Source organism: Trichosurus vulpecula, chromosome 3, assembly GCF_011100635.1.
Source record: "Trichosurus vulpecula isolate mTriVul1 chromosome 3, mTriVul1.pri, whole genome shotgun sequence".
Lineage (NCBI taxonomy): Eukaryota > Metazoa > Chordata > Mammalia > Diprotodontia > Phalangeridae > Trichosurus > Trichosurus vulpecula.
The window spans coordinates 124,338,830-124,362,885 of record NC_050575.1 but is presented as its reverse complement, the minus strand read 5'-3'; the positions used below and the strand labels follow the sequence as shown (position 1 = coordinate 124,362,885).

At 36.5% G+C, this 24,056-nt stretch overlaps 1 protein-coding gene across 1 annotated transcript in view; it reads left to right on the top strand.

Annotated features, from left to right (window-relative positions):
- The window catches only part of GGTA1 (glycoprotein alpha-galactosyltransferase 1 (inactive)), a 117,905-nt gene extending 94,372 nt beyond the window's left edge, over window positions 1-23,533 (top strand). Inside the window, exon 7 of the mRNA XM_036752013.1 lies at window positions 20,836-23,533. Coding sequence (XP_036607908.1) covers window positions 20,836-21,529 — 694 coding nt within the window. The 3' untranslated portion in view covers window positions 21,530-23,533. The remainder of the gene's footprint in view (window positions 1-20,835) is intronic.
- The last annotated feature ends 523 nt before the right edge of the window (window positions 23,534-24,056 follow it).

Here is a 24,056-nt window from a genome sequence, read left to right as displayed (position 1 = left end):
CCTTTCTTGAGGACAACAGGAATGAACACTTCTCACATTTTATAACTTAGGATCTTAGAATTTGAAGGTGGAAGGGATCTTGGAGAAGACCTAGTTTAAGTTCTTTCTTTATGAGGAAACTGAGGCCCAGAGATGGGAAGTTATTTGCCTAAGATCACACAGGTAATAAGCAGAGCTGATATTTGGACTCAGATTCTTTAACTCAAAATTCAGTGTTCTTGTGTCACACCTCAGTTCCTCTTCTTTTGGCTCTGCTGTACATCTTTTGGAGGGGACTTGGCTCCATTCATTTGGGGGAGTGTTAAAGTTCTGAAACTAAGAAAAAAAGCCCAAAGATTTGTTGGCATCCCCTCCCATCTCTCAAATATCCTGTCTTAATTATTTTCCATCCCCAAGACTTCATACCTCTACACACACACCCACAAATGCACGCACACACACACACATACACACACACACACACACACACACACATACACACACGCACACACCTCAGAAAGGCAAGCCATGCTGTGTTTTTTTTAATATAGTCATACCTCACATAATGCAATCTCTAACAAAAGTCATTATTACAGAATCCCAACATCACTTGATGAAATCCTTCTGTAATATCATTTTGTTAGTTGACTGCTAAAGATTCAAGTTGGGTGGTTGATGATGAGTGTCAGTCTGCTTACTATCACGTTGTTAATAATAGCAATAATTCATTTCCTTATCTGTAAAATGATCTGGAGAAGGAAATGGCGAGCCACGCTAATATTTTTGCCAAGAAAACCCCAAATGGGGTCACTGAGAGTTGGACACGACTGAAATGACTCAACGACAAAAGTAGGCCTATAAGTTTTACAGATCATTTTCTTCACCATCTTGTGAAGAAGGAAGTATGTGTGTCATCACCTTCATTTTGTTGGTGAGAAAACTGAAGCTCCCTGAGTTCAGAATGACTTTATCAGGGGCGTACAGACTATTAGTGGGTGTTCTGGGAATCAAAGCCCACCCTGTGGCCATTGTTCCTATGAACGCATTGTTTGCTGTCACATTTTCCTCAACTTTTTTGGGGGGGAGGGAACCTATGAACAACATTGGGAGGGTTCCCTGGAAACACTTCACAACCCTAACTATTGTGCTGAGGTTCTTAATTTGCAAAGGCCAGATGCCACACTGATTTGGACACTGAGCCATGTCATTGTCTCTTGTAACTTTAGGTCCCCTAGGATTTAAACAATGGAGAAGACCATGGTACAGCTGAAATTAAATTTGGAGTCAGAGGTCCTGGATTTGGATTCCAGCTTCATTCATTCATCCAACCAGCATTAGTGTTTGCTATGTGCCAGGGACTTCCAGATGCTGGGCATACGAAGATAAAAATGAAGTAATCCCTATCTTTGAGGAGCTTGCATTTAGTTGAGGGAAGCAGAATGACACGATCATAGAAAAGTAAATGCAAAATTTACATACAAAGTAATTTGTGAGGGTACAGTCAGGGGTGCAGAGATTACATGATGGAACCCAGATAGTTGGTCAAGTTAAGCCAAGCCTTGAAGGAAACAAGGGTTTTACGAACAAGACCTGAGGACTTTTATGGGTTGATTTGCCAGCTCAAACACATTCTCCTTTGGCATGAATGAGGATAAGTCTGTGCTACTGCAGTTTGAAGAAACAGTACATAGCAGGACATGGTGCCAAGACAAGGGTGAAGGGTTCAGTGCATCTTTCTTCAGTGAATCTACTGCTTCTGTGGTTATTCATATTACCAAGGTGGGGCACATTTTTTGGACCGCTTTCAAATAGTCATAGGTCTTTAGAGATGGAGGGAAAATTAGGTACAGAGATTTTCCTGTGTTTACTGAACATAGCTCTTGGCTTTCTCTGTGTCTACTCATCCATGTTTTAGTCTGAAGTTCACATTGTCTGATTCCTGGAAGGAATCCTAAGGTTTCCACATGGTCTCTTTTATAAATAGGAGTGCATCTAGTCCTGGCTCTTCATATGGGTAAATTGAGGCCCAGAGGGATGAAATAACTTGCCCATGGTCATGTAGCAAGTGAATACGAAAGCTCAGAGTAGACCCTAGCTAGCATCAATGGTAGAATTTAGAGCTATAAAACAGTCATATCATCATTAGGTCATAGGATTTAAGGCCAAGTGGAACCTCAGAGAACCTGTAGTCCAAACTTCTTTTATAGATGAGGAAATTGAAATCCAGAGAAGTCAAGTGAGTCTCCTGAGGTCACACAGGCAATAAGTAGCAGACTTGTGCTAGATCTCTGAGAAATTCTCTTCCTGGCATTGAAATTGTATAAATTTATGTTTCTCCTTTTGAAGGGAATGTGACTTTTACCAATCAAAATGGTTACTGGCTAATTGACTAACTCCCTTTGGTAGCCTACGTATATCAGCTTGGCTCTGGTTTGGGATTCAAGAGGCCATGGTTTTAATCAAGATTCAAGTTGAACAAACTTAGTTAAATGGACTCTATAGGTAAATTAAGTCAGATTAAAGATTAAACTACATTTAATCAGCATAGGCCATCTTGGGTCTTAGCTGTCCCATGCAACTGTCTGATACTTGAAAACATTTTCTCTTAGAAATTTTTGAATATTGCAAAAAAAAAAAAGAAATCTTTGAATAGGCCTCATTCCCAAGGCATTTGTGGAATGATGTTTCTCTTAAATTTGATTTTCATGTAGTGACACACCCAGTTCCAACATTATGGAGATAGTCTTATACTTGTATTTTTGTCATTGTTCTTTGTAGGCCCATTTGAAAGCCAATAATGTGTATATATTTATCTTAGTTCTTAAAGAAAACATTCTAATCTTGTTGCATTTTCTAAGTGGTTAACTCCATTAAAATTTGAGACTTACATTTTTGTCACATCACATCTTTTTTCCTAATTTGTCTTATCCTCCCTTTGAATATACATTATCTTTAAATCATCCAGAAAGAATGAGAAAATTTATGGACCAAATTTTACACATCAATATATAATTATTAGTGGCCAAAATTTCAGAATAGAAAAAATAAACCAAGTTCTTTCATACTTGCATCCTATTATGGAAACTCTGAGATGTTTAGTATGACATCAGGATTCATCATACATGCAAACTTTTACAGTTTGCCTGCCCTTGTTATAGAACTTTGCTGTGAAAGGAAGCAGGGACATAGTTATAGCAGTAGCAAGACCCCTTCAAGAACACAGACTAACCTCATACAAGCATCCTTAACTTTGTTTGATTCCAGGTAAGAGTCATTCCTAGTCTTTATTTTGGAACAGTCCATCATAAAGCAATGCTCCACATTATTCACTGGGTATCATAGCCAATTTCAGAATTAACCAGGTAGGAAATTTTTCTTTTTAAGAAAGAAATAGCTCAATGGAGAAACTGACTCAAGAAGATCCTACCATTACATTTGTAAGGCTAAACTCTTAGCATTCTTAGGCACACCTGTAGCAATTCTCAGACCTCAGACCTCACAAGCAGCACTTGGCATTTTCCTTAAGTGGTGAATTATTGGCTTAATGAAAATTATTGGCTCAATGAAAAAAGGCAAGTTATACATGATAAATATTTGTGCATTTGCCTACAGTCCTCTTTTTTGATACAACTTAGTATATGGAAATGTTCTCTCTTCTTGGTGCTCATTAAATTCAGAATAAAAAATGAAATGAAAAGGCCAAACTAGATGGTTTCTTTAGCTTCTTTTAGCTTTGTTGTTCTATATTCTAAAGATGCTTCCCCTGATATTTTTTCTATGACCTGTGGTTTAAAATAGGGGACAGATTCATAGAGAATTGCAGAATCTTGAGTTGGAAGGGACATTTCAGGACGACTAGAATCTCTTCTGTAACATTGCCAGCAAACGGTCATCCAGGCTGGATGTGTACATCTCCACCAACTTCTAAATCAATCCTCAGATTAGAACAGGCCTGTACAGCCTGTAGCCTGTGATGTCCACTCATTGCTCTCAGTTCTGCCCTCTGCAAAGCAAATCTCAATTCCTCTTCCTTGGGACAGTCTTCAAATGTAACTGTCATGTCTGTTCCTACTGCTCTCAAGTCTTTTCCTCTCTAAGTTAAAAATCCCTGTTGCTTCATTTGACTCTAATGAACCAAACTTGGGACCCTTTTCCATCCTGACCACCATCCACTAAAAACCCTTAAGATTTTCAGTGTCTTCCCTAAAATGTGGTGCCCAGAATGGAACATGACGTTCCAGATGTGGTCTAATTTGGGCAGAGCAAAACAGGATAATGGCTTGCTTGGTTCTGAGCATTGTGCATGTCTTCATACAGTCCAAGATGGCATTAGCATTCATTTATTACCGTATCAAAATATTGTCTCATTCCACTAAGATCCCAGATCTTATTTTTTAATTACAAAATTTTATTTTTGCTGATAGTTATTTTTATTTTTTAAAAAGTCAAGTGAACATATAAAACAAAGGGAACATTTTTTACTTAAGCCCCTAGACTTAAGAACAACAAACTAATAGGATGTTCCCTTCTAGACATGACTAAAAAAATTCTCCCACCTTTGGTCATTTTCTTTCTTTTTAATTAAAAACTTATATGATTATAGTCAATTTGTATTTAGTTCTGATGCTGCTGATTTCTTCTGCATCGTCTTGTAAAAATCTTGATATATTTCCCCACGTAGTTCATATTTTTCATTTTCATAGCAGCATAATATTCTGTTGCATTAATATAATTCATTTAGCTCAGAAGCTACGTAGAGTTGTGGGTACAGAGCAAGCCTCAGACTCAGGAGAGCCTGCATACAAGTCCTGCCTTTGAAACAGACTATGTAACATGCTCAAGTTCTCTTAACCTCTCAATGCCTCTAGACAACTTTCTAAATCTATAAATTGTTGAGCAGTGTTGGTCATTAACACTGGTTGGTGGTTTCTTCACCAGGACTTCCCTACACCAGTAAATCATAGGTTTAGTGCCCACCCTCAGCCCCACTCAAAAAAAATTATCTAGCCATTCTCCAATTGTTGAATATGTGTGTAGTTTCTGATTTTTTGATAATATAAATAAAGCAACTATGGGTATTTTCATATAGATAGATACTTTTTTTCTTATGAATTTTTGAGAGATCAAGTCCTAATAATGAATTTCCTAATTTAAAGGTACTATCCTTTTTTGGACTCATTACATATTACAATGTTGCTTTCTGAAATATTTCCTTCAGTCTGCAGAGCAACCAACAATGAATGAGTACCTGTTTCCCCACAGCCCTGCCAACATTGAATTTTTTGTTGTTGTTGCTGTTATTGTAGTTCTAATGGTCACAAGTGGTATCATAAGGTTGTCTTCTGATTATTCAGGAGTTTGAGCATCTTTTCATGTGATTAAGAGCTTATTTTTCCGTTTAGTATATTCTTGATTTGTGTCCTTTTGCTTTATTGGGCAGTATTTCTGTCAGTTTCTATTGGCAGTGGTATACAGAAATGCAAATGATTTCGTGGGTTTATGTTGTATCTTTAGACTTCACTGAAGTCATGTTAATTTTTTTTTGTTGACTATCTTAGGTTTTCTTGTCTTCTACAAATAGAGATAATTTAAATTTTATACCTTTGGTTTCTTTTTCATGCATTGTTAGTTTTGTTAAGGATAATAATACCTGCATTATCAACCATATAGATCTGTTTCAAAGATCAAATGAGATCATGTAGGTAATATGTTTTACGAATTTTAAAGTATTATATGTCCATTATCAATATTAATAAGTAAGAATGGTGAGGATGGATCCTCTTTTTTAACATATCTCTTTAATTGGCCTGCTTTTGATATTTGTTATATATTGTATATAATATTAGCTTGTGGCTTCAAATACAGGGTCTCCCAAGTCTTAGTTTGGCTTTGAGCTTTAACAGCTTTTTATAGCTTTTAATGGCTTAAAACTTCACTAAGACTTTTGAGACACCCTATGTCTATATTTTGTATTATTAAATGGAAAAGTCCTTCTAATCCTGTATTTTCAAATGTTTACAACATAAATGCCTGCTATATTTTAAGGGCTTTATCTGTATATAAAGATATGATCAGATAGTCTTTAATTTTCCTCTTGTTGACCGTATTTATATATTATTTCTCTGAACATTTTTTCGTTATGATGGATTATTTTTTAATGAATGGTTGTATTTTATTGGCGAATTTTGTTTGCCTTAATGATACTGGTCTAGAGTTTTCTTTCTTGACTTTGTGTGTGTTTGGTTTAGATTTTCACATTATATTTGCCTTACAGAAGATGGTAGAGAGCCTACTATCTTTTTCTATGCTTTGAAACTATATACTCCAATGTAGTGGGTAGAATTCATCTATGAATACCTTTGGGCCCTAGTTTTTTTTGTGGGTCATCTCCTTTAATGGTTTGCCTGATTTCTCCATCTGAGATTGCTTAATTTAGGTTGTTCAATTCTTACTAATTTTTGCATTTTGTGCCTTTCTTTGTCCTGCTTCTCGTACTTACTAGTTGTGGATCCCTGTATATGTTTCCAGCAACTTATGACTTGAGTCACCTATTATGTGCTAGGTGCTGTGCTGGACACTGGGATAGAAAGAACAGCAAACAATCCCTGTTTCCAGGAGCTCACAATCTAATAAGAGTAACAGCATGCAAACAATGATGTGCCAGCAAGATACGTACAAAATAAATTGGAAGTAAACTCAGAGGGGAAGGCTCCAGCATTAAGAAGGATTGTTGTAGGATTGACTTCTTGCCTTAAAATCATAGGATCTAGAGTTAGATCTGGAAGAGACCTTTGAGGCCATCTAGTCTAACTCCTTCATTTTTTTTTTGAGGGGGGAAGGCAGGGCAATCGGGGTTAAGTGACTTGCCCAAGGTCACACAGCTAGTACATGTGTCAAGTGTCTGAGGCCGGATTTGAACTCAGGTCCTCCTGACTCCAAGGCAGGTGCTCTACTCACTGTGCCACCTAGCTGCCCCTACTCCTTCATTTTTCATAGGAGAAAACTGAGGCCTGAGAGATTATGACTTGTCAAGAGTCACATAAGTCGAACACAGGTAGAATTTGAATTTAAGTCCTCAAATTCCAAATCCAATATTATTTTTACTGGACCATGCTTCCTCTACTTGCCTACAAAACATAAAGAACAGGGAACATACAGAACACTGTGAGCTCCATCTTCTGAGAAATCAGAAATCATAGCTCTTTCCTTTAGATTCTCAATTTAATTGACAAAGCTGCATATAGTAATCTAATCATTTTCTTGATTTTTTTTAACCTCATATCTTTTTTATTTCTAATTTTGCTGATTTGGATTTTCTCTCTTTATTAGACTCCACAATTGTCTATCAGTTTTTAAAAATATTTCCAAATGCATAGCTCTTAGATATATTTGTCATTTCTATGTTAAACTATATTAAGCTCTATTCTGAACTTGGTTATTGCTTTTCTGTGTTCTTTCAGTTTGTTCATTTTCTAAGCTGTGTTTTTTTAATAATGTGCTGATACATTTTGTTTTTAGGCAGACATACATTTCTTAACACACTGCTGAAAAACAGTAGAGATGTATATTCCCTGAAAAAAAATCATTGGATTATTGATTATTTATTAACAAAGAAGAGGTTATTACCTTTAACTCTGGCAGTATGATACTGACATTAACTTCTAGTATTGGGTCAAGATTTTGTGGCTCATCTCTTTTATTTTCTAAGGTTTTTAGTTGTGAAAAGATTCAGTTTGTTCATTTTCTTTCTCTCTTGTTGACAAAGACATTTGGGGCTATTAATTTGTCCCTATAAACTGTTTTAGCCTCATCTCACAGATTGTTATATGAATTATTGGTATTGTAATTCTCTTTGATTTAATCTATCATTTTATATAATAATTTCTTTCACCCCGTCATTGTATAGAAGTATGCAATTTAAAAAAATCTATGGGGCCTACAACTTTTATTCATTGCCTCATTCTTTATTACTAGGCAGAGTTTTGGGGTTTTTTGCATTTTGGTCTATAAATGAAGTATACAGACTGTTTTTTCTATATTTGCCTGTGTCTTCTTTGTGGTACAGCACATGATAATTTTTTTTTGTAAGTTGTACGAAGAGTAGAAAATAAAGTATATTCTTAACTATCCCATTAAGTTCCCGCCATACATCTATGAAGTCTAATTTGCTTAATATTCTGTTCAGTTCTGTGATTTCCCCCCACCCTTTTATCTTTTTGTTGAATTTACCATGGAATATTAGTTGGTACTGAAGCCTTTAGCTTTTTAAAAAATTCCACTTCTTGCAAAGCTATAAGTTCTTCCTTTATTAATTTTGTTATAGAATTACTAAGTGTACGTGTATTTAATATTTGATAGACTTTAATTTTGCATTGGTCCTTGCATGATATAAATGTCCATTATCTCTTCTAATGCTTTCTGGCTTTAGTTTGCCTGTCTTTATCATGATCTGGTAATAGGGTGGTAAATTTTAAACTACTTCTTAATTCTGAAATCTGTTTAGAGCTTTCTGAATGAAATGTGTTTTCTGTCATAACCTTGTTTTTAGTAAGTGAATTTAGCACATTTGAATTTTATAATTGTTAAATTTATCATCAGTCATTCTGTCAGAAGAGAATAAACACTTTCTTATTCTTATTTATTTCTGGTATTAATTTAGACTTAGTAGAACCACTACTAACACCCTGGGTATATATAATCCATATAACTCTGAAATTCTTCTTTTACTTCTGTTTTTCTAGCCTTCCTCTTGCTTCACCCCTAGGGTTTACATTCTCCAACCCACCAAAATCTATAGTCATTCTCTACCCTTCCCTGCTTTTCTGGGCCACCAACCCTGCTCTGGCCTCACTTTCCTCCTTTCAAAATCTCAGTTAGTTAACCAGTTAAACCTTTACACTGCCCCTGCCTCTTTAATCTCTTTCCCCTTTGTCCTGTTGCTCATTATCTCACCCTGTCTTGTGTTTCATATGCTATCTGCCTTCCACGGTCCTGCTGGGGCAGTACTGCAGAATGTCACTCACAATAATGCTGACTAGTTCCAATACAGATTTATGTTATACAATCTTTTAGGGTCATCATTGCTACGTGCCAATCATTTTACTCTTTCCCCATAAAAATATCACATCTCTTACCCCCATATATCTACACCATCTCTTTCTTGACTGCTTCCTCTCAGCAAGAGACCTCTCCTTCTTAGGTGGAAAAATTGAGCCCCCTCCTCACCATTTCCAGACATTAAATCACCTCAGCATCATCTCCCATCATCCCTGAACCCTGATGCATAGATGTACCCCAGGGTTCTATCCTGGTCTCTGTCCTCACTGTGTACTCTCCCTTGGTGATCTCATTAGCTCCCAGGGATTCAGTTATCACTACATCACTGCCTCCTCCTTATCTCCTGTGCTGGATGCCTGTAACCATAGATGTCTCACAGGGTTGTGTCCTGGGTCCTCTTCTCTCTATATACTACTTCACTTGGTCATCTCATCAATTCCCATGGATTTAATTACCATCTATATGCTGATTGTTCCCAGATCTACCTTTCCTGCCCCAATCTCTCTGGTGACTTCCAATCTCACATTTCCAACTGCTTTTCAGACATCTTGAATTAGATTTTCAGTGGACATCTTAAACTCAACATGTCCACAACTGAACTCATTGTCATTCCCCCTAGACCCTCCCCCTCCTACCTGCCCTATTTACTATAGAAGGTAACACGATCCTCCTAGTCCTTCAGGCTTACAGCATAGGAGTCATCCTGGAAACCTCATTATATCTCACACCCCACTTGTAAGCTGTTGCCAAGACTTGTCAATTTCATTTTTGCAACCTTTCTAGAACACACCCTCAGTTAATATTAAATTCTGAATATGCCTTCCCCTCCCCTACCAGTGAGCCTTTTTTTTAATAATAAAGATTTTTAAAAGCAGTATTTCAGCGAAACGAACCATGTCCGATAGCATATTCAACCTTCCACACATATATAGTTTCCTTATCTTTTCAAAAAAATGTGTGTGGGTGGAGGAGAGGCAGGTGCATTTTTCCATCTCTTCTTTAAGACCAAGTATGGTCATTATTACACAACATTTGGTTACACTGTACTGATCTCTCCATTTACTTGATAGTAGCCAGTCTGTATCTTAGCTTCCATGTTTGCTTATTTCCCTCTGCACCAAATCACAAGATTCTACCACTGTTTTGCTGAATTTCTCAGATTTATTGTTTGTTTGCCTTAATTTGGACTTCTTTCTCAAAGACAGAGGATCATAACTTTGGAATTATCCCACTCCCCTCCTACCTTCCTTTTTCTTTTTTTCAGTTTTTCTGAAATACCCTTCTGAAACCTTTAGTGATTTAGCTAACACCATATTTACGGTTTCCATGCTATTTAAATACTTATCTTTTTCTTTTTCTCAGGAAATTGTTATTTCAAGTATGGAGGGGTTATGTCTCTTTGTAAACTTCTCAACATCTTCAAATATCCAAATTCTCTTGAGTTTTGCTGGAGAAAATAATTCTGCATTCATGCTCACGTTTCTTTGTCAGCTTCTGCTTCCTTGATTTTTTTCTCCTTGAAAAATCAACTGGAGTATGGTGGGGGGGGGCGAGTAATGAAAAGCTAGAAACAAAGTGAATGGCCATTGATTGGGAAAATCACAAATAAATGGTGGTATGCGGGTATAATGGAATATTAGTGTACCATTATTATCTTAGTAAGTTTTTAGTATGCATGTATTTTTTTTTAAAAAGCTGCCCTGTTTGGGGGCTAGGATATGAGGGAGCAAATTCCTTTGGTCCTTTCATTCTAACATCTTGGATTCATCTCCCAAACCCACATATCATTTTCAGATGAGCAGCTGTCTGGTTACTCTTCTCTCTAGGACTTGTGGTGATTTTTTTTATTTGAGAATAAGATTTTACATTTACCCCTATTAAATTTCATCACTGTCATCCAGTGTTGTCGCCCATTGAGTTCTTTTTGGAAGCCCAACTTTGGCCCCTGCTGTGTTAACTCTCTAAATTTGATAAGGATGCCATCTAGGCCTTTGCCTAAGTTATAAGAGCTGTGCCAGGTGGAGAGAGATAAGTCATTCATGTTCGTTAAGCACTGACCTCTCATGGAGAGCAGAATAAGAATGATAGATAGTTGAGGTGGGAGACTCAAGCAGGGGATCTGTACAGAAAGAGAATCAGGTAATTGAATAGACTAACAATCCGGTATCCTGTTGCCCCCTGGTGGTCAGTAGTTAGTGAATGAATGGGTTAAAGAAAGCATTTATTAAATGCTTCCTAAGGGCCAAGCCCAAGTCTAACACACTGGGGTTATAAGTACAAAAGCAAAGACTGTCCCTTCCTTCCCCACGCCCACCCACCTACCCCAGGAGGAAGAATAATGAAGAAAACCATACTCTCAGGGAGTGGTGGTTAGAGAAGGAGGACTTACTTGGTCCAGAAAGTTAAGAAATGGTGAGTGAGGCCTTAAGGAAAAAGATTGGCACACCCCATTTGGGAACAATGGCAGAGCTGATTTAGTCATTGTTCATGGTTCCAGAAATAACTGTAACTCTATCCTTAAGAGTCTCACAGATAGATTTATTTCTAGATCATATCTCCCAATTCTATAGCCCTTTATAATTTTTTTAAAGTTACTTATTATAGCCTTGCAAGGTAGACCATACATATGTTCTTTCTATTTTAAAGATGAAGAAACTGAAGCTTATAGAGAAATGAAAGATCACTGGGTAATAGATTTAAATCTGGAGCTCGATGATCTTAGAAAAACAGGGATAGACTTGCATGAAATCATGAAGAGTGAAATGAGCAGAATGGAGACAATGTTGTATGCCATAACAGTAATATTGTTTTAAGAACTTTAAGGGATTAAGTAATTTTGACTATTAGAAATAACGAATATAGGTAGGTATAGCCTCTTCCCCTTTGAGAGAGATGTAATTATTCAGAAGGTTTTTTCTTGTTGAGTTTCAACTTGATAGTCGAAACCTGCCTCTTGAAGTTTTCTCTTCTCCAGGCTGTGTCATGATGAAAATTTGAGAGAAGTAAAAGAGAAACTGAGGCATAAAGTTTCCAAGCATGACCAATTTATTAGTATGGCTAGAAAATACTAATAAATTGGATCCAAGTCTCCTTAGTAGTCAAGGATGCATCTGACAATCAGAACAACTCTTTAATGGCATTTACACAGTGACTATACAGATGCATTTCACTCCTGATTGTTTGGGGCTGCTCACGTCAGTTCCTCACCAGGTAGAGCAACATCCCATAACTAACATCCTTTGGAAATTCTTATGGTGGGCAAACATCTTATCACCAGATTGACTCATCTTCTCCCTATGATCAGCAAAAGTTCACAGATGAGAATTTTTGTGGTTGGACTTTAACCCATAGGAATCGTTTAAGTCATAGATTTTACTAATAGGACCTACCAAGTCTGAATTAGATTCACAAATATTGATTCTGATTAGATACAATTCTCAATCAATAATTATTAAATCATGGAATTTAATGAGGGGGCCGACCAATACATAGTGGATTGATTATTGAGACATAATAAATCAGAAATAATACAAAAATAAAGTGGCATATCAATTTTCAATTTCATATTTCCCCCTTCGATTCTTTGAGATGTCTCCAATGAATCACCATCTATAAACCAAATTAATATGGTTAGGATGATCAGCATCCGTTGGAATTAAATTAGCAATGGGGCAATAGAGAGCAATAATTATAAGGTTCAGCATTTTATACAAGGCCAGTCATAAGAGGTTTGATTATTACTGGGTCTGGTTGATGTCAGAAATGGCTCTCATGCCTTCTCCATCTACAGGTTGTAACAGCTAGACAAGAATAGGGTCCCTTGGCTCCTTGACAAAGAGTGCTTTGGTGAGCAGACTGTTCTACAGACGAAAGCCTTGTTACCTAAGGCCAGTGCATTGACAAAATCCATTGGGCGCAGGCCTATTCTATAAACTAGATTTACAGAGACAGTGGTGCAGAGGTGGGGAACCTGAGGCCTCAAGGCCACATGTAGCCCTCTAGGTCCTCAAGTGTGGCCCTTTGACAGAATCTAATTCAACCACACTTGAGGGCCTAGAGGGCCACATGTGATGTACGGGAAAGGAAGAATTTACATGTGTTCCAGGTAATACAATCCTCAAGTGCCTTTGTATCCTCATAGCCCACTTCCAATATGCATTTAATCTCCAGTTGAGTTTCAGATGTCTCAGGTGTTCATGTGGTTCCTGGGAACAACTTCTCATGCTTCCATGCTAGAGTAGGTGTCAATTGATGGCAGCTCTGAAGGTGGATTTTGGTAGAAGGGCTACTTGTCTGGTTCAAAGCCACTTGCAGATGTTCCTAGGTGTTCTTACTATAACCTTTTACAAAATAGATCTTAATACAATTTGGCAACTAGTTGAGGTGGTGAACTATTGAATATCAAATTCAGAACCCACACTTGAAACTTCAGAGAATTTAAGTCCTTTGTGTCTCTGATTGTTTTATTCAAACCTTGTACCTTATATGAGCACTGCTATCAATCCTGAAAAAGAAATGCATGAGGGCCTGACTTGTAAAATGAGCTTTTTGTGTGTTAAATCATTTGTATTTGAGAGCCAATGGTGTGCACACACGTATCTTGTTATTACTGAAAATTGTATGCTCCATTTAATTTCAAAAAATTTCACATTCATCTTTTATCTATCTTTAAATCTAATTTTAATTCATTCTTCCCTTAGGGAAATGTTATAATGCTATTAACATAATGAAATGATGCTTTAGTATCAATCTCCTATAAGCTAAAACTCTATCACTTGTAAGACATATGATTCATATGGTGGGTTAAGAAAACCTCGGGAGATCCAGGCAAAATGTCTTCTTTGCTGTTGACAAGGTTAAGCATTGAATGGTCTCTATTATTTGTAATTCAAATGACAATTAAAATGATTCTTAACTATAGTAGTAGTAATATACTAGCATATATTATTCAGTCAAAAGTCACCAATAAGTAGGTTGTCACTGTTAACCATTTAAAAAAAATAAATACCTCATTTAATAATTAACATAGCTGGTTGAAAACTGGACACCCTGGTGCATAATGTGACAGAATATACACAATCTCATGTATTGTAAAACTTCTTACAATTTTGGTGATATTAATACAATTGAACACATTTCCACATTGCTTTACGTAAAAAGTCCATTCATTTTAGAACCTCAAAGTAACTCAATCACAATAGGGAACAATTACATAAAGCTCACCAGAGGACAGACACTGTGGTAAGCACTTTACAACCGTAGGAAGAGGGAAGCAGTGTCTGTCTGAATCTTTCTTTCAAGATCCCAACAAAACCTTCTACGCGCTAACTTCCTTTATTTTTAAATAAGGCCTACAACAAGAACGTGGACAATCATTTCCACAAATTTGGAACAGTGAAAATTGTAGGTGTCAAAGCTAACGGCCAAGTAAAAGTACATGTTTCCTCATCCTTTGGGAGGAACTATTTGTTGGAAATACTTGCAAAGGTTTAGTATGTTTGGGAGTTTAAATGTTCTCTGAGACCTTTTGGGCAATTAGAATTGCTTATAATCATATAGTTTTTAAGTGATAGTTAAAACCCAAATAAAACTCACTCGGCACAACTGCAAAGTTTAAGGTTCCTCCCTTTGGCTAAGAGATAGTTCCTCATTGTAGTTTCACAACATGTAATAAGCAGGGTAACTTTGGAGAAGAAGTCATCTACCTCCTTTTCAAAGTTAACCTCTTTTATGCTAGAGAAGCATTCATCCACTTATTTTACAAAGAAGTTTACTTAGCACTGACCGGGGTATCCACTAGAAGCCAATTATGGCACAGGAATGTTAGAAATATTGGTACCTTAAAGCATCTTTGCTTTCTCTTACATCAGTAACGTAACAGTACTACTAGAGTTTTCTTCGTATTTTAGCTGTTTTCAACACTTCCTCATTTTTTAAGCTAATAGCATTATATAAAGGCAAGTTCCTTTTTGGTGCTGGTACTTAAATGTATAATATACATAATGTAGAAAGTTCTTTTTTAAACTAGTCATATCTAAAGTCCAAAAATATTAGTCTTTATAAAGAAATCTGTAAGCATTTTTAATCTGTGAAAGATCTTAGTTCCCAATTGCCTCTTCCTTTTACAAAGCTTGTAATATTTTCTGGTATGTTATTAAATTATTGTATCTAATTAAAGATTTAGCAGTTGGGAATTTTAGTTTTGCCTGTCATAAAAAGAGGAGTTAATTTTCCAATGATTTTAAATTAACAGAAATTCCTATACAATGATTTCTCAAATATAAGAAAAATTATGACAGTGACACAAACAAGATTCTGGATTTTTAGAAGAGAACACAAAAAGGTTTTGTAAGTATTTGCAATAATTCTCCCAATAGGAGAATGCATCATGTGAGAGCACATTAATTGAATGTTTGGAACAAATTTCAACTAAATCAAGTAAAGCTGTATAATCACTAATGTTAACAGTTTAAAATCTCAATTTTCACAAGAGCCATTAACTACTAGGATTTCATGTTTCAGGGCTCACTGTTTTTAATTAGCTTAAGCTTTAATTTTAAAAAATGAACTCAAATTGAAAAGTGACGATGAGATTTCAATTGTTGGAATGCAGTTGTGAACATCACGTTGGTTCTAGTTAAAACAATTAAATATAAATTAAACAACAGTAAGTGGCACAGTGGAATGGAGCATTGGGCCTACCTGGGGGCAGCAATACCTGAGTTCAAATCCAGCTTTAGATGCTCCCTAGCTGTGTGACCCTGGGCAAGTTGCTTAACTCTGTTTGCTTCAGTTTCCTCAAATGTAAAATGATCTGGAGAAGGAAATGGCAAACTACTCCAGTATCTGTGCCAAGAAAACCCCAAATGGGGTCATAAAGAATTGGCCATGACTGGAACAACTAAACAACACCTTTTGATAGTGTACTTCTGCTAAAAAGATTGATGTAGCTTTCCTTAATGACTTCAACCAATTCACTAATTCTTTTGTGGTAAAGCAGATTATTGTCCTTTCTGATCCATAATTAAATTTGCCAAATTGTCAACAATAATTTGAATTAGAAAGATCCTTTTGATTTGTAATATAGTAATTTCTTGATTTTAAAGTTTCTGCTTTTTTTTAAAGCTTGATTTAGACTTCATATAGAGTTAGCAGGAATTGCACTACTGAAAAAACTGATGGAGACTATAATTTTCTGAAGGACTCAGGGTTTAACTTTTTCCGTATTTCCTTTAAAATCACTCAAAATCTAAGTCCATTTCTTTTGTTTTCCTTAACCAAACTTATAATGTGTCATGTAGTAGATATTCCAAAGCACTGTGGTTTGTTTTATGATTTTATAAACTTCCAAGTGATAAATTTTGTTTTATATTATATGCTTCCTTATTTCATCCTATAAAATGTTTATTTGTCCTAAATTAATTTGCAAGTTCTGCTTTGCCCTCTCAAAACTTCAGTATTTTAGGCTGGCATTTATAAGCTATATACACATTTTAATTTAATGTTTTGTAATTTGAGCACACACAAATGCACACATACACACACACACACACACACACACACACACATTAGGTGAGCACATACTCATTTAAGTCCTATAATGTTATGTTCTTGTTGAATTCTATTCTCAGTAACTCTTACCCTAACTGCCTTCACAGAACATTAAATTTTACTTACTTTTCAGTTGCTTCTTGATTTTAAAGTAAGTTTTTCTCTCTCTGAGGTCATATCAGAAAATGGAAACACTTTGGTATTCACATTCCATTTGCAGTTTGAATATTTCTGTAAAACTTGCCAGAAGTATGTAATCTGGGAGTCCCAATGCAGGGACCAATAACAGGGCTTGCTTGGTGTTTAAAAGCAGTAAGCAACAGAAAGGTAAATAGACTCCAATTTTACTTACTTTTTTTCTTTTGGAAAGAGGAAACTAAATGTGGGCTAAAATTTTCTTGTTCTGCCTTTTAATCAGAAAAAAAAAAATCCCATTTCTGTCCTGCAATAAATTTGTCATTCTCTTTAAGTACAGTTTTAAGTGTTCTTTTTAAAGAATTTACACTAAAATTAAAACTAATTCCACCAAAAAACTACAAACTGAAACTGCTTTGGAATTCTTCTGCTGATTCAAAAGTGAAACTGATTAGTCTCGCTGTCCTGCAGTTAGAAAACTAGTGACAATCTTTAATATTCCAACATAATACTTTCCTGTTATACAGCAAACATTTCAAGTTCTGAGTTGTGGAATTATTTAAACTCACAGGACTTTTACTCTAATTTCTCTTGTACTGTTTTCCTAATCTTCTTAACACTTCTCTGAATCTCTATTTAACTGTATCTCTCTTAAACAGATTTCATGGTTATTAAAATAGTTCTTAAAATTCAAACTGCAACTTTAAAACCAGTTTGCAGTTTAAACCTCAAATCATCCTAAAGTTTCTCCGTTATTAAAAGTAATCTAATAGATTTGCCAATGTTTTTTCCTCAAACTTTACAAATTTCTATTCCTATTTAAACAATCTCTACACACTAGTACCTCTGAAACTCATCAAAAGACTCATGAAAAACATTCAAATCACAATTTAGAAATTTTCAGTAGAAAAATTACATTTTGGTTACAAATTTATGCTCTAATTGTTTTTTCCTTATAGGCTAGAGAAAAAAAAAATCTTTTTAAATCTGTCTTCCATCTCTGCCATCTCCTACTTGGGCAGGATTGGAAATATATAAAGAAAATAGAGGCTTATTTTTTCTGAAGACTTTTGAAAGTTCCACTTTCTGTATTCCTTTTTCCTTGGCTGATCAGACCAAAGAGAAATGCTAGGTTGACTTATCAGGACATGGAACAAAACAAACACCTTGAAAACACTTGCCAGTACAGATTAGTGCAAAGCACCGATCAGACACTTACACCTCCACACTCTTATATTCTAAATTTCTGTTTAGGTCTTCCCACTATCTTATTTTTATTATTCTGTAAGTCTTTTTTTGTGAAATCTCCAGCAAAATGTGCCCCTTTTTGGGCAACAAAAGCATTCCTGGCCTTTAAGTTTCCTTGGCAAGACTTAGTAGTGGTAGTGGCCAAGATTGCCTGAGGTTTCTGCCTAGCTATCTTCATTTCTTTATCTCTTCCTTCATATTTGGGGATTTCTGATATAACAAGATAGACTTTTAGGGGTATCATGTTTCTGGACTGGGTGACATCAGGTATGAATCTGTCTTGGAGAGAAAAACCACCAGCAGCTAGTGCCTCTTGTCCAAAAGAGGTTAGTTCTCTTACCATGGTGGAAGACAAATAGGATGGATGAGGAAAAGAGAAGGGAATAGTCGGAACAGAATAGTCAGTAGGCATGTCCCATCAGACAGGGCTGCCCCACACCAAATGTAAACATGGTTCATTCATTTTGGGTGAGATTGTTCAATGGCTATTCTTAGTTTCTCTAATGTGCAATAATCAAAAAAATGCCAAATTTAGGCCAAAATTGTTCACCAGTTGAATCTCTAGCAGTCTTACACCAAAGGTCACTTTATTTAATGGCCAAGTGTCATTCCCAGATGAACTGGCAGCTTGCTTTGACTCTAGAATTTAAGCACCTTTCCTAAGGGGTTTCCCTTGGAAACACTGCTATCTGCCTCCAGTGTCACTTGCAAAGGGATATTGAGTGGAAACCAGCAGTAGCAGTCACAAGTGACTCTGAGAGAGTATTTGTTAGGAAGTTGCCACAAGTGACCCTATGGTGGTGCCCCCATAGAAGATAGCATCCCCCACCCATCCCAGTTAAGAGATGGAATATGCTGATTCCTCCTTTCAGACAGCTATAGGTTGTTATAGCCAGTTGTATAGAAACATGGTCTTCAGGATTGCCTGACTAGGATTTTAATAGTACAAAGGAGGTCCCAGAGACTGATTCTCAATTTTGATCCAATTTTAAAATGCCAATTAAACATAATGAATTTAAGTAGCCAATTGTTTTATCACTAGAAAAACCATTTTACTTTGGCCCACTGCCACTTAAAAGAAAAGAGAATTTACAGCTTGGCTATAACTTGGCTGTTTTGCGTTGGCCAGCTGCCAATGTAAGAAAGAAGTTCCTGGTATTATGCATTTTTTCTTTAGTCCTTACCCCAGTTCTTTAAGAATTTTACTTTCTTTTTGAGATTTTCACTAAAAATCTAATTCTTATGATCGATTTTAAGAACTTTTTATCAATTTAAATTCTACTTGTATAATGACTAAGTGCTCTAGAGACTTTCCTATTTTGTTCTGTTGATAAGGATCTCCATTCAGGAGCCTATCTTGCCTCCAAGAAAATTTAGATCAAGGCCAAGGTGGGGAGTCCAATCTCCAGGGCAGTCTTTTGAAAAGAGTTCTTCTGAGACTGGGGGACTGGGGGCCCCTACTTGGCTTCTAGCTGGCTCACCAATTATAGTGATAAAAATCTGTGTTAAAGAGAAACTGAGGCACAAAGTTATACACATGATCAGTTTATTAGTATGGCTAACAAATACCAATAAATTAGATCCAAGACTCCTTAGTAGTCAAGGATGCATCTGATAGATCAATTCTTTTATAGTATTTACACAGTGATTATACAGACATATTTCAGTCCTGATTGGTTGGGGCTGTTCACATCAATTCCTCACCAAGAGGACCAAAATCCCATGACTTAGCATCCTTTGGAAAGTCTCATGGTGGGCAAACATCCTATCACAAGATTGACTCATCTCCCACCCATGGTCATCAAAAGCTCACGGATTAAATTTTTATGGTTGGATTTTATACCAGAGGAATAGGGAAGTTAAACTCTTATAGAGTTTACTAATAGGGCGTATATAATGAAGTCTGAATTTGATTCACAAATATTAATTTTGATTAGATATACTGGTTAGATACAATTCTCGATCAGTAATTAAACCACAGAATTTCAATTATATAACTTCACAACAGGCAACTGAAGTTACAAGCTTAAGGGAGTTCAAACTCACATAATGAGGGGGCTAATCAATACATAGTGGATTGATTGATCATTAATACCTAATAAATTGAAAATAATAGAAAATAAGATGGGGCATCAATTTTCAGTTTCACATAGGCAATACACAATTTCTTCAATTGATTCTCTTATGGCTTAGTTTTTGATGCACTCCTGATTATCATGGTCATCCTTCTGGTTGCATTCTAGTTTGCCAGTGACAAATTGTGACATGAAGCCAAAATATTATGGTAGCTAGACAGACCATCCATCCATGCTGTCAATTATGAGAGAAAATGGGAAGGAGAGTATGGATGACAGCAAGGTGGCACAGTGCTACATTTGAAGTCAGAAAGATCTAAGTTTCAGAAAATTATTAGCTTTGTGACTATGAAAGGGTCTTTGATCTGTCAGATGCATCCTTGACTACTAAGGAGTCTTGGATCCAATTTATTGGTATTTGCCAGCTGTATTAATAACTTGATCATGCTTATAACTTTGTGCCTCTGTTTCTCTTCAACACAGATTTTTATCACTACAATTGGTGAGCCAACTAGGAGCTGAGTGAGGGTCCCCAGTGCCTCAGACTGTCTCTCAGAAGAACTCTTCTCAAATCTTTGTCTGCCTCAGTTTCCTAAAGTACAAAATAGGCATAATAATAACACCTACTTTGCCAGTTGTTGAAAGGACTAAGTAAGATAGCATATGTATATGTGTATATAACCCTATATAAATGCTAATTATTATTTTTATATGGCTCAGCATGACATCACTAAAATTTATCAACATCATGTAGGGGGATAACTTGACTTATTTCTGGTTTGTTTCACAGGTATCTTGATCGATATTTAGAGGAGTTCATGACGTCTGCTGAGAAGTATTTCATGGTTGGCCAGAGAGTCATATTTTACATCATGGTGGATGACTACTCTAAGATGCCTTGGATACAGCTGGGTCCCCTTCGTACATTCAAAGTATTTGAAATCAACAGAGAGAAGAGATGGCAGGATATTAGCATGATGCGCATGAAGATCATTGGGGAACACATTATAAATCACATCCAGTATGAAGTTGACTTCCTCTTCTGCATGGATGTGGATCAAATCTTCAAGGATGATTTTGGGGTGGAAACTCTGGGTGAGTCAGTAGCTCAACTCCAGGCATGGTGGTATAAAGCTGATCCCAGTGAGTTCACTTATGAGAGAAGGCCTGAGTCTGCAGCATACATCCCTTTTGGCCAGGGAGATTTCTATTACCATGCAGCCATTTTTGGTGGCACACCCCTTCGGGTTTTGAACCTCACCCAGGAATGCTTCAAGGGAATTCTTCAGGACAAGGAAAATGACATTGAAGCTCAGTGGCATGATGAAAGCCATCTCAACAAGTATTTCCTTCTCAATAAACCCACAAAAATCTTATCACCAGAATACTGCTGGGATTACCATATAGGCACTTCCTCAGACATTAGACTTGTCAAGATTGCTTGGCAGTCAAAAGAGTATAATGTGGTTAGAAATAACTCCTGATATTTTTGATGGGATGGTATTAAGTTTTTGAATTAGAGTGCCTATCATTCTGGCTAATTCCTCAAAGCAGTTGCACTTAAAAAAAAAAAAGTAAAGCCAAAAAAAAAATTACAAAAAGTCCTCACCTCACTCGAAAGCAAATTCACAAAACCCCTTTTTTCTTTATAATTTTCAATCTTCTGCATGGGCAATACTGGATAAAGAACATATCTATGGAAATTAGATGTAAATACACACTGATTTTTTTTAATCTACTGTGGGTAATGGGGAAATATTTTGACCTTAATAAAATATGACTAAATAGATTATGTCATAAATATGCAAAGCCAGAAACACTCTTATTCTGTAAGTGAAATTCAACCATCCAAACATTGGTGAGGAAGACCTAAGTCATGGATTGGTTCCTTATGGCTTTGTAATATATCACTCTCTTTATCTAGCCTGAAGAAGGATGGTGACACCTGCCCTGTGCCAATACTTTATAAAGACTATGGGCTATGACACAACCCAAGTTTACAATTCTTAGTTGACTCTCAATGGCATGTTGCCTGAACCGATTTGAGGACTGTGGTCATTCCTGATCAGAAAGTGATGTGTTCATGTGCAAAGTTTGTAGAATTATTAGAAGACACAACTTTCCAAACATGAGGAGTTTTTATAATGATGCCCAGGGGCTTTATCTCAATGGCTCTTCCAGGACTAGGTATTAAACATCTATTTAGCAAGAGGCAGATTAGCTCCTAAGTGAGAGCTGAGAGGGCCAGAAAATATAAAATAAGAGTCTAGCAACTGGTCTGTGGCACTGCTACATCAGATCCCATTGGTGCACTGAACATGGTAGAGATGTGAGATTGGTGTTTAATGACCTGTGTTACAGGAGTGAAGAAGGTATCCTGGCTCCTTACTGCCAGTGGCACAACAAATTCACAGGGGCTATCTAATGACTCTCCCACTGGTCAATGTTCCTCTCTGCCTATCTTGTTTTCTACTTGCCCCAGCTATAGTTTCCACCTTGTGCTTTTCACACCCTGAGTGAGGAGAAGGGGTTGGGAGAATGTAGAGACAGAGAGAGGATCAGTGGAAATTAGAAGGAGAGAGCGAGAAGTTGTAAGTTCCTTACCCTGGGCTTCTCTGAATAAGAGAAAGCTGATGTAAATGCTCTATTATTCAACTATCATGACCAGTGCCACTTGGACCACTTTAAGGGATTGCACAATGCCTGAGTGAACATCAAGGGGGGAAGAAACAAAATACACCAAGTGAAGGACTGTAGGCCCTAAAAAATGGAATTCTACATGAATTATTATGAAAGAAAATACAGGTGGCAATGTTAGCTTTCCAATAGCCATCATTCTTGCAAAAGATATTAGTATCCTCTGAGAGAGACTAAATGTCCTTAGACCTCATTGGTAATTGAGCCACTAGTTCACTGAGAAAGCAGGAGAAGGAATGTATGTTGATATTTATTTTCCTAGCTTTCTCTTGTGTTCCAGCTCAAGTTATTTCTGTATCCAAGTAAGTTCCTCAAGGATCTATTTGTCATTGCATATCTCATGGTAACTACTGTGTAGGGCTACTTAGATACAGTGTAACAGTAGTTAAAAGGAACATTCGCCTGCTTCCTCTCCCTATCTTATGCTTTCTTTGTAAAATAAATAAATAAAATAAAATAAAATTTTGAATACCTGCAGGGGAAAATAGATCACATGTCACTAAAGCTCTTGTGATCTCCATAAATATTAGTCAATCCATTTTAGACTAAATTTGGATGAAAGAGGGCTAAGATATCCACCCTGCACTCAACATGATGTATCCTGAGAGTTTTGGTATCAGGTTTAAGAGACAACTTTAAGGGGAGTTGCTGATTAGTTTTCTTTTGCTTTGTTTTTTAAGGAAAGTCATTGGAATTCCCATTGGAACAAATTCAATATATCTTTAATGATTGCTCTTAAGAGCTTTTAATATCATTTAAGATGTAAAACAAAATAAATTATTTTCTCAGAATGTACTGGTGTATTCATTGATTATGCATGCCACAATCGGCCACTTCATCATTTTTCACACAACTGATCTTCTGGATTTCGTTGTGTCCAGTAACTTATCTTCCTGCAAAATTTCATCAGTTATGAAAAATCAAATCTCCTTCATGTATCCCCTTCCCTTGGGACCCTTCCCTCCATCTGATTGGAATAGGTAAAGGATAGACATCTGAGATTTCCTCCCATTTCTTCCATTTAAGGAAGGGCCCCAGGGCAGCTCTCTCATCATTTCTTACCTGCCTGCTTGTCTTCATCATGTTTCAAAGCCAAATACCTTCCCTTTTCCCCCTCCTTTTGGCTTCTTTTTATTTGTTGTCTTTCTTTATTACATTGTGAGCTCCTTGAGGACAGAGACTATCTTTTTTTGCCTTTCTTTGTATCTCTGACACTTAGCACAGTACTTGGCACGTAGTAGATGGTTTTAATAAATGCTCATTGACTGTATGCATGCATCTCTTTCCTAAGGAATTGAGAATTAACAGCATTGG